The sequence below is a fragment of the Barbatula barbatula genome (genome assembly GCF_947034865.1).
Source record: "Barbatula barbatula genome assembly, chromosome: 8".
NCBI classification, from domain to species: domain Eukaryota; kingdom Metazoa; phylum Chordata; class Actinopteri; order Cypriniformes; family Nemacheilidae; genus Barbatula; species Barbatula barbatula.
This window is the reverse complement of record NC_136771.1, coordinates 24,159,649-24,172,028: the sequence shown is the minus strand read 5'-3', so window position 1 is coordinate 24,172,028 and position 12,380 is coordinate 24,159,649. Positions and strand designations below refer to the sequence as shown.

At 38.2% G+C, this 12,380-nt stretch overlaps 1 protein-coding gene across 1 annotated transcript in view; it reads left to right on the top strand.

Annotated features, from left to right (window-relative positions):
* Window positions 1–12,380, top strand: part of pard3ba (par-3 family cell polarity regulator beta a) — a 99,042-nt gene that overhangs the window by 63,475 nt on the left and 23,187 nt on the right. The window contains 2 exon segments of the mRNA XM_079463406.1: window positions 1,027–1,242; window positions 3,460–3,637. Coding sequence (XP_079319532.1) covers window positions 1,027–1,242; window positions 3,460–3,637 — 394 coding nt within the window.

Sequence of the window (12,380 nt, the reverse complement as noted above, 5' to 3'; positions counted from 1 at the left end):
ACGAAACCTTTTAGTGATCTTATGCAATAGCTGTCAGATTTGACAGAATTTAACAAATTGCTTAAAAGTTGAATTTAAGTTCCTAAAATCAATTGGAAGGATATTGAAATATTATATTAACCATTCAATTATTTAAGAAATTTTCACACTTTTCCCAAAGTACTTCAATCATCCGGCAATTGCAAACATTTATTTTTGATATTTTCGCATCTTATTTAGAGAGAGATCTTATTAGTTTGGATCTGGTCATTTGTTCCAGTATTTTGCGATGTTTTTGCTACTTGCGATCACATTTTCTTTAATCATGAAACCATGTCCTAACTGCATGATGTGCATTTTTATTGCATGCCGTTTTGACCCTTCTAAGCACTGAGTTCTTCTTTTGTTTGATTTTTTTTACCCTTCCAGAAAGTGACGCTCTCGCTTTCTTGCCGTTCCAGTTGCTTCTCCTGTCCACGTTCATCCTGATCTTTCAGCTCTTCCTGTTGTCGTTGCTCTCAGCTGCTTGTGTCGTGTATCTCTCCATACTTCATCTAATGCTCCTCTCATCCGTCCTCACCCCTGCAACGCTTCTGCTATTCTTTCTCCTGCTGGTGTCCGTGCACGTCTGGTCGGCATTTGCAACGCCTCATTTATTACGCGGCACCGTTTCACCTTCACCTTGAGGTTTCATCATGCACCCATCTCGGCCCCCTCCGCTTCATCCCTCTGTACATGTTTCATCTCTGTCTGTTCTTTGTATGTGTCCAAATCCATTATTCTTTCAGCTCATCGCACAGCTGTGGAATGCTCAATTCATGACTGACCCAGCTGCAAAGTCTTCTTTAAGACCAACATGAATGTTATCTTAGTATATACACTATTAGGAGACGTCTACTTATTCCTTATTTTCTTTCCGCAATTTTCAAATTGAAGTCATTAGAACTAATTACAAGTAAGAATACAGAAGTGACTTCAGGAGCACCCTTCCATCCATGTATCCATCCCTCCATCTTTCACTAACAATCCCCCATGTCCGTGTCTCAGAACCCCTGTCCTCTAACGGGACGGCGCTGGGGCCCAGGTTGGGCCTGCAGAAGTCCAGTTCTCTGGAGAGTCTTCAGACAGCGATGGAGGAGGTCAGCAAAGACGAGGTGCCCTTCCATCGCCCGCGCCTGCATATGGTGAGAGGCCGCGGCTGCAACCTCAGCTTCCGTCACGCCATTGACAAATCCTATGACGGACCCTCAGAAGCCGAGGACGGTAAGTTCAGAGAGTAGTACACATGCAGTATTGAACACCATTGAAAGTGGAATATATATATATATATAAAGTAAACATACAATATATTTATAATTAAATATAGAAATATGAATAGTCTGTAAATAAATTGTGGCTTTGATTAAATATATAATGTTTAGTTTATTGATGATGGCAGTGCTAATTAAAAACCTTTAATTCATCTTATTACATTTATTATGTCTTTCAACAAATATAAAAACAAAATGATGATCGAGGTAAAACAATTACTTTGCCACATTCCGTTTTGCAAGGATTGTCTTGCTTGTTGTTTATTATTTTTTATGTGTGCACTCATACTCATTTTTTTTAAGTTTAAGTCATTTATCTATTAATAATGGATGTATTTAGTGGCCATGTTTCCAAAGTCATTGTGTAATCGTGTTAAATAACCATAATCTCAAAAATGGGCAAAATAACTTGATTACATTTATGGATTTGGCAGACGCTTTTATAATATTTTTTATTCATCGTTTTCCTTAAATACATACCTAGAGATGAAAATAATACTGAAATTGACATTTCTGCGGCTGTATTTGTGGGGTTCAATAAATACACAACATTAAAATGTGTATTTATGGATCAGGACAACTGACATAAAAACATAATAGTACACCTTTAAATGCATTTTGTCATGAGTGGGCGGGGTCTGGTAACTCCTCGGTGCGCCAGCTATTGATTTGTTCACATCGAACGCGTGATAAATGAATTCCACGTGTCATTATTAATCTCTGTCTCGTATGATTCCATTATTCAATATTGAAACGTGGTGTGCTTCAGTAGGTTTCTGTAATGGCAATGCCATAATTATTGTTCACAAATGTAATGTTCTCAATTCATCAAAAACATGCATTCTGCATACTAGAAAGTATGTTGCTCAGGACAGTAGAAAATTGATGATAAACTTGCCAAACATTTGTAAACAGTTAAAATAAATGACATACCACTGCATCTCACGATGCCAAATGCCTAAAGTGCATCTCCCAATGCATGTTATATTGTGAACACCTTTCAGTACATGTTAATTAGAAAAGCTGATCATATTTTGGGTATAAATAAAGTTGTATTTTTTGACATTAGAAAACTGCATTGCTTAATATTAAATGATGAGTTTTTCGCTGTATATAATAAAAACCGTCTACCATTGAGATGCATCCGAATGCTTTGGATGATTAACTTGGCCTTCAAGTCCAGGTCAGAAAACCTTTTCAACACAGATGCTGACTCAAAGCCGTCCTCCACAAAATACAGCCGGTTTTCACCATCAATTTCCAGCATTTAAAGGAAAATGATTCCCGTGGTATATTGCGTTTCACTCAGAAACATGTCACATTATGGAAATTAAATGTGTCAAAATGGCATTTCAGGTGGACTTTAAGGCGGTATAAAAATTAATTTGGATATCTCTGAGCGGCTGGCTGCCAGTGGATTAGAAAAGCTCCATCACTTTAGGGGCTCATTTCCACAGATGAATCGGACTCGCGGTGACTCATTTAGTTGTGCGCCAGCGAGGGGTGATTCAGCAAAACCTAGAATCACCGATTCACTCCGAGACGTATTGAAAGAGCAGATATCAGCTTTCCTCCATTTCTTTTGATGCTACAGACCTCTTCCTAATGAGAAATGGAGCGAGAGGTGAAGAAAACGCCGGACCTGTTTTCAATTCAGAACTTTGAGGTTTCAGACTTTATGAATAAATGTCAAGTATTTTGCTTCTGTCGAGGAAGAGTTTATGTTCGCACCTCATTCAATGCAACAGGAGGCGTAAATCTAAACGAAACATATATAGAGCTCGTGGTACAATAAAGGGATTTTGTTTAACTTTTCTTTGTGCATATACAGATAATAGAGAGTTTCATGAATGCGATGATGATTTGTTTGCAATGTTTGGGAGTTTTACGACGGGTTACGTGTTACTTTTGTGATTTTAATAAAAAAATACATACAGTTATCATGTAATGGGATATGAGATTTGGCTTAAATAAAAAATTTAAATAAATTTTGAAGAAAACCAAAAAATTAAAAAGGCCACGAATGAATATTTACAGATTATGCCAACATGTTTTAAAACTGTTTAAAATGGCAATTTTTACAGGGGGGGGGCGTAAAATAACTTTAAAGGTTGACATCGTAATTATAGTTTTTCTAGAATCTGTAATTGAACATGTTCTTCATTAACAGATGGCTCTGAAGACGACTCCGGAAGAGACACGCCCGCTAGCAGCTCCTCGCGTCAGGAACTCGATGACGACAAGAAGAAGAAGAAGAAAACCAAGAAGAAGAAAGAGAAAAAGGGGAAGAAGGACGAGGCCGAAGACCCGGAGAAAAAGAGCAAGAAAAAGGGATTTGGATTGCTGAGGTATTAAGTCCCACAATTCAATGTCAGATTCACACACACACACAGTTTAACAGCAACGTCTGAAGACTAACAATCCAGACATTTCATCTGAAATGACGCCAGACTAATACACATCAACAATGATTTTGAATGTGGAAACGTAAAATCACACAATACAGCTCCTTTAATTACAGCAAAACACACTGTTTTGTCAGATTTAAGCTCTGGGATTTAGATTCAAAGCAGTGGGTCCCCTGACGCAGCTGCGCACTGAGGCCCTGCGGTAATTACAGCATCACGGATGGAAAAGTGAAGTAACCATACACTGTCATTACGAGATGTATAAATACATTGAGGCAGAGAAGATATACAGTGACGTCCACACCTTTCATTTGGATCAACTTGTGTTTGAGGTTCCTGTATTTGGATCATCATCTTCATTCTGACAGACATGAGACGTGAGATGAAGATGATTGAAGGACATCACATGTCTCTCTTAAGTAGGAATGAGACCGTCTACGCCCCTTACAAAGCTTCTTTTCACCTCTCAGTGTGTATCGATCAGTATATCTGCGACAGATGTTGTCCTTGTGTTTGCGAAGAAAACGTCCTGTATTACATTTTTGTTTGGGAGGTTATAGCTTTAGCCATTTTGCTAACTCGTTTTTTCTATTATTTGAGAATTGATTGGATTGTGGAACGTGACAACGTAATTTTTTTTAGAGATGAAAAGAAAAGAACCTTTTTCATAGTTTTTGTGACGTTTGGAAGCATCAGCAGCATTTTTTATCCTGTTCTTAGCTTGAACATCCTAATATAAGGAACTTTGTTAAAGTGTCAGCCTGCAAACGTTTAACGTAGAGGTCAAAGTGACGCGTGACTGTCGTGTCTGGAGGTGCGGTGAAGTACCGTAAGTGTTCTTTTGCCTCTTTAACGCTGATGAAACTCTCTGAAATACATACGCAGTCGAACCCGCAGCCAACTATCAGTCACATTGAACGGCTTGGATGCTTCAGCGTGGGTACTGCCAGCCTTCTCTGCCGTCCAATCTGCTTCTTTATTGAACTTGAAAAATGGCTTAATTAGCCATTGTGTTACGCCACAGTTTCAATGGAACGGCAAAGTCGTCGCCAATGCTTTTCAGATCCCATTGAAGTAAATCAGATGCACAAAAGAGAGAGATTGATCGTTTAGCTTTAGACGTTGAATATCTTAGAAATTGGTGATTTTCGTTTCTTTCCTTGTTAGTCGTGTTTATCGTGTGGTTTTGAAGACGGATGTGTTGTGTGTCTGGGTTGCAGTTACAGATGGAATTGTGGGATGAGTGTCAATAGAGGTTCAGGTTTTTTAAGATTTATGCTTCCTTCTTTTGGCCGCCTGCCTTCACCGCTTTTATCTGATGTCTTCCCTCGTGCAAACCATAAAACCAATTTGAAAAGCTGAATATAACATTTTTACTTTATTTTAGGGAGCGAGTGTATAAGAACGAGAGTTTTGGATGGTTGTATGTATTAGAAAAAAACACTTTAATCTATTATGTGAATCTATTGCAACCTAATGTATATGTTTTGTTAATGGAGCTTATCGATATTATTTGAGGTTCTTCTAAGCAGTATGTGTGATATTCGTTTGGTTGTTGATGCCATGAGTAAAAATTTAGAGAGAGTTATTTAAAACTACTCCATAGACAATATCGTTTTCGAAGCACCATTTTTAAACACAGTTCTGTTCAGTGTCAAACTAACTTTCATCCCTTTACGACATAAAACAGGATCTCAATTCTGTGTTATGCCGCGGCATCAAGCCAATTAACACGGCTGTTTTCCTCTACCCAGAATGCATCCCGCTGCCCTTATCTTGTGTTCCTGAGCCAGCACGAGTTAGACGTATACTAGTGTGGGTATAAAACCCCTCATGACGCTTGTTTGTGAGCGAGCTGATGGCTTTGGCAGTAATCTGAAGTAGAGATGATTCTTTAATTTGCTTAAAGGTGGCGTGTCACTAATCTCAGGCTGATTTCAAAGAAAATAAACATGCTTCCTGTAGATACTTGACATGTTTTGAACACCGTTGAGTTTGTGATGGCCTTACAGTTTGTGGTATTTAGAGAGAGTTATTTAAAGCAACAGTCTTTAACTTTCTTTGAAACGTAAAATTGCAGTTTACGGATTTTGGTTTGTTGTTCAACCAAAACATTACAGATCGCAAACTTAAATAACGTGCTGCTACGTATCTTCACCGTTGTGCTAACTTGTATACGCTCCAGCTGAATGCCGTAAAGATAATATAAGCTTGTAATTGTGAGAAGTTACGGCGAACACGTCTAATGCTGTCTACCTGCAGAGGTTTTTATGACTCCTGAGAGAAACATTCAAATGTGACATGAATACGAGCCCTGAAGTTACATGAGCTATAAAACGGCTCATACTAACCGACCGGTTAAAACCATCCTCGGCAAACAGCCGCCCAATGGGGACGTCTCTCTTCTCCACATCAACACCTCAATAGGTTTAATATGATGATTTCTCTACGATTATAATATATTTAATATTGTCAATTACCTAAAAAGTGACCTTGAGAATCAGTCTGTAAGTAAGATGTATGTATTGTAGTGATGTGGGAGTATTGACGCTTTTTACGTTAGATTTCAAACCCTCAGAGAAATGTACATATGGGTTCATTTATGATTTTAAGAAGCGTTCTTTTGTCAAATAATGAAAGTAGGGCTGCCACGATATCAGGCTTTCATTAAACAACCATCCTGATCGGCGAATTTGCATTGACAATATTATCCAGTATCCTGTGAAACTTTTCTGAATAATAAATAATGCTGTCACTCAAATTCATCTTTACATTAGCTTTTTTGGTATTTTCTCATTTTATTGGTGCATGAATCCCCCTCAAAAGGATGCAGAGACCGTCGTAACCATTGTGGCTCCTGAAGCAACATTTTAAAAGTGTTATAAATTATTGACAATTATATATGTGTGTATTAACAAGTATGACATTTTAATATACATTAAATCGTGGCTGTGCTTTCCGCAACCTTGGATGTCCAAATTCCTTTTTTAGGAACACTGTACTGTTTAAATGATTAAATACTGTGTTGTCGATGTTGACGAGCACTTTTTATCATTTATTTTGGTTAGATATTGGCAAAACCCAGTGACATACATAAAGAATGGCTAATAATAATGATTCATGACAACAATGAAAATGTTGAGATATGAGGCAGCAATATAATATAATATAATATGTAAATTGTGACACGCCAAGTAGCTTGTTTGTTTACTTGCTTCGTATACAAAAACTCTCAATTAAATGCCGTATGTTTTGACATTAAGTGCACTGTTATTGCAATCGGTGTGCGTACAACCACACATAGGTGTTTATAAAAGAATCCATAACTGTTTTATTGACAATTATGTAATTATTTCTTCTATTTGGAATCACAAACATGCCTCAGCAGGGTGCAACACGGATGCATCGCTTTCCATTTCCTGTTCGTGTGTGAACACATGATGCCGTGAACCCAATCGCTCGGCGCAGCACCGCGAGAGGATAATTACTGAAATCTGTTTCTGAAATGAACCCCCCCCCACTGCAGCCATTTCCTCATTTATTCACGGTGATGTGTTCCGTCAGTCAGGCGTTATGGACTAAAAACACATATTTATATATACAGGGAAACCGAAGAGTCTTATTAATATTTATGAGGGTTTGCATACCTAATCGCTGGTGGCAGGCCCTGCGCTTCCTGTTTGCTTGTGAGGGTTTGATTATAGGTTCACTGGTGTCTTTAAACTTCTCTAGAATTCACTTCTGTGTCTTGAAAAGTGTTTTGGAAGCGAGAGGAATGCTTAAGCTAAATTATCCGTGAGAGGTTTTAATCCTTAAGATGTTTAATGTTAGCCTGCGTTAAAGCCCGTGTGTATTTCACCAACTCAAAGCGACAGTTCAAGACAATAATGGGCCAATTTTACTAGAGAGCAACTTTTGAAAACAAATGCAGCTTTCTTTTGTTTACGTGAAATGTTCCTGTACTAGATATTTTGCTATATTTATTATATTATATTAATGCTCTGACGCAACCTTTGAAGCTTGTCGAATAGTCGTGGGTCATGTGATTTTTAAACTGGCTTTGTCTGAAATCACGTACAAGTACCTGTCGGCCTTTAAACAGTACGTTCTGTATTGTATATAGTGGGAGAAGTATGAATACATTTGGGACAGACTGCGTCCGCCATGTTTTATGGTCATTCGACCCGTATGCTCTTTGACTTAAGACGTATTAACAACAACCTATGTGTGAGCGTTGATAAAAAAATATTTAGTCACAAGAAATTCATATATTGGCGCTTTAATATATTTACTTTTGAAATTTGACCGTTGCTGAGCTCCCGTAGCATCATGTGATAGAAAAGTTTCCAGCCGATCCACACTCACGAATCTCGCTACTTTCCCGAAACCAGCACGCACACACAAGTGTTTTTGGCCACAACCATCCAATCCCAGTGCAAAACATGAATTCCCTCGCTTTGATTTTATTTATTAAGGACGTCGTCGACTTGTCGACATCGACGTGACTTTATCACATAATAGTCTTCAAGAAATGTGAGGTCGTTCATGCCCTAGTTTGATCATGTTCAACATTTTGCCTTGAGAGCCGCAATGGTTCCAAACCCTCTTTTTTTCTGATTCATTAGCAAAACATCACAGATTCGCTAATATAATGTATAATGTATGTGTATAATGTATTCTTGAAAAGCATCGGTTTTGGAGATGGAAGGTTTCTTTCCAACAGCGATGCTTTGTCTGTGAGTTCATTCCACTAATAAAAAACAACAGAGTTTTTTCCAAAAATGTAATTCATCCTAAACATTTATTTACAATAAAGCCCTTTACTAGAATGCCCAGAGCAGAACCGCAAGTTCCTGCGGGGGGGAAAGGTCATGTGACAACATCATGTGAAAGTCACAGAAATGATATACACTGAAAATATTCAGCTGGCCATGTGACGCTAAATAAAGACTGTAATTCTAATAAAAGAGAGATGTGTTTTGAGCAGGAATGATGAATGGATACTGCATTATTGTGGGTGTAAGAGAGTGATGCTGTCAGCTTATATGTTCTGAGTGTGTCCAGCTTTACCGTTTAAACCACAAGTGGTATCCTGTGACACGCTCAGGTTCTTATAGCGGCCGTCGTCTTCGCTCATTATGAGACGGACTCTGTGATTGATGGACTCTTCTCCAGCAGGTCTGAGCTCAGGGAACGCCACTCTGACGGTAAAGGTTAACAGCATCTTTCCCATCAGAGACACGCCTGGTCTGGAAGTGGTCAAATCACATTAACCTTTACTTTCACGTGTCTTTAATATAAGCGAGTGCTACGATTATAAAAATTCCCTTCCTTTGCAGATGCATCGTGCGGCGTCTACTATTGTTGAATATTTTTTTAATGGATTTAGAGCGGGAGGATGTTGTGGCTTGTGATACACTATGAAAAAAGATTTAGTTTTTATAGAAAAATGCTCGAATACATCTGTACAACGCAATAGACTGTTAAAAACTGTGAAAAACACATTGAGAGTTATATGCGTTACGGCAAAGTTTTGTGTAGTTTTGATCAAATAAGGCAATAAACAAAATAAAATGTGAAAAAATATTTTAATCTGAATAACTGATAACAAATATAAAATTAAATTAAAAATAAAATTGCATTTATTTTTAATTATATAAATAAAATAAATATTTTATCTTGTTGAATTTTATGCTGCTTTTCACTTTGCTAGTTCAAATGTTTTATTATTTAAGCAATTAAACGCTTATTACTTTAGCATTGTTGCTATACATTTCCATGTATATTTTTTCATTCCTTTTTGGTCTTTTTATGTGTGATGAGTTTTACAACCGTAAATGTTGTAAATAAACTTCACCATTTTCTCACCGGTTTCTCTTTTAGGATGATTTGTTGTACATTTCCACCTATATCAGACTGTCTCTAGTATTTCAAATCTAGCTAATTTTTCAAATGGAAACAATTTTTCTCTCTATAGACGGAAACAGATATGATATGGTGAGAGGTCCATGAACATCTTCTGAATATGAGAGACGGTCATCCACTAGTTTAGAGTGACATACCAAGTGTCGCCGTGACAACTCAACATCCAATCATCAGTTGCTTGATCGATGTGTGCTTGGTGATGGATGGACACATGCCACCTTACACCTGAGCCAGCTGTACCATTCTTTTCTATTTTCTTATGAACTCAAATGTTTTGATGATCGCTTGCGTCGCTTGTGCTGTGATTTCTGTAATGGTTAATGATGCAAGAGGATTTGAGATCTAGCTTCACCTACTCACTGGTTTGGAATTAGCGCGGTAATCCTTTTTTTACTGTGTTTCCGAGGCGCAGGCTGTTTCTATTCCCGCATTTAATCTCTAAACTCTCTCGCTTTCACTCATTTATTGAGTCTAATCTTGTGTTACTGCACATTTCAATCTCTTCTCTTCTGAATTGCACTCGGTTTGTCCTTGATAACCAAACAACAATTTGCATAATCAATTATTGCTGAGCATCGTGGGAAATGCTTTTTACACACTGGTATATCCTCTTACAATATGGTGTTTTTGTTTAGCGCTGGGTTTTCGTCTATTGTAGTTTAGCTTAAGTTCCGTGAAATTATAAATGCAAACAAATGTACTTAACGTCTCTGAAAAGTACCAAAAAGCAGCATGTTATTACCATGTTTATAATGTACTGTGGACCGTTTTAAAAATGCATTTCATACTATTGTGCTATTATGGTTGTACCTCAAAATGAAACACAGGTACATGAATAAGTAATATAATTATGGTGAATCCGTCACCGTGTCATGGCTCCAGCACAGTACAGAACATTTATTCAGATGGGAACCAGAATCAGGGATGCTGAGCCGCCCCTGACAGGTTTAACTAATTAAAATCATCCAGACGGGGGTGATGTGGGTGTTAATGTATGCCAACATAATGATCAGCTTAGGACATCCCAGGTGTCCATAGATCTCCACGTCTGTCTCTGAGAAAACCAAAGCTTTGGCTGCTAAAACACAAGCTTCTGGTTAAGACTGATGAATTGCAGCACTCAGTAAACTTGAGTCGATCGATAAGCCGAGGACAGCCAGAACTGCAACAGAAAAACCTTCTTTCAATAGCTGATGTTATATTGTGGGTTACGTTACAACCGTTTTCCCTTTTGATTTAGTAATTGCGAAACATTCTAGCAATTCTCATCGACATACCTGCTGCGCAGTCTCTGCTAAACGTTAGCATGTCATTTCCGCCATCTGAACGTAAAGTCTCCCAAGAGCTAAATAGACGGACTTAATCTGAGGTTAACGATCAAAGTAATTGTAATTCACTTCACAAAACCACTTTAGACCGTATTAAACCGTTAGCATGCTACCCAGGGCTACATACCTCAACCTTATGCTAACAACTCTTAGAAGTGTAATCAGCTTCCATGGCCATGTTTCGCATTTACAACCACAATCGAATCCACCTGAGCGCTCCAGGCAAATTGAACAGTCAAGTGTGTTTTCATGGCTAACTGGCTGACTTGCAAGGCAATGTTGGGAAAGCTCTTTGAATGATATCTTGGCTAGCGTGAATTTCCCTTTATTGAAAGTTACTACTACAGTTATTACAGTACAATGGTTAGCAAACACGGCAATTCGTCCAGTGTGTAAGCACTAGTGTGCACTTTAATGTCAGATAATATTATATGCGGTTTTGATCATTCCATTGTTTATTTAACAGTCGATCAGTTTAATCGATTGAATTAATCGATCATCTAATAATTGTTGAATTGTTCAGCATCCCAATTATTCCTTTGTTGAATTTGTCATTTATTTTTTATCAATTTCATTCTTTTTTATCATTTACTGTTGTATATTGTTAAGTTTTAGTTAGCATTTTACAAATTTGTAACCGAGCTGGAATGATGTGATGACTTCATATGATGTAAGATGTGTAGAGACGTTTGATCTCCGTGCTGTGTGATGTAGGTGTGTGAGTGACGGCTACAGTATTAGCAGGACCGGCACATTGATATTCAAACCGCTGACCGATTTTAATGAGAGTGCTTAAGGGCAAGGCAAAGCTAGCATTGCCAGCTGCTGGTATAAGATCGCTCCAGCCTAATGAGATAAATACAGTCATTAGCGCGTGTGTGGGGCTGAGAACTATTGAAACAAGAAACGCGACAGCGCTGGATCCGACCGGACCCTCGTAACGCTCGTGGGCCAGTGTATGGATCATGTTGTCGTGGCTTATCTTGAGCAAACATGCATGTGCGTTTTTGTCTGTACGCTGATGCCTCGAGTGGTGTCTGTGTCAAATTAAAAAGAAATTTGGGATGCTTGGAAAATGGAGGTTTTGGGATTATCATTGGCTTTTAAGAGCACGCGCTTGCAGAAATGTAATTGAATTCTCAGTGGTTTCGTTGTTCAAGATTGAGTTTGAAAATCTACATAATTATGACTGTTTGTGTTTGTTATATCTTACGCTGCTGAATTTGGACAGTTTTTGTGTTGAGGGGTGAGGCAATGCTAAAATGTCACAATTTATTTATGCAGAAATCACATTGGAAACATTGTATCACACCAATAGAATTTTCTAGGTTTTCTAACCGCAATCAAGAGAAAAGGATACGTGCCGATTGTCATGACAACAGGAAAGTTAATGACGGCACCTGTGAGCTCCAGGGCCGAGCAGATCCAGC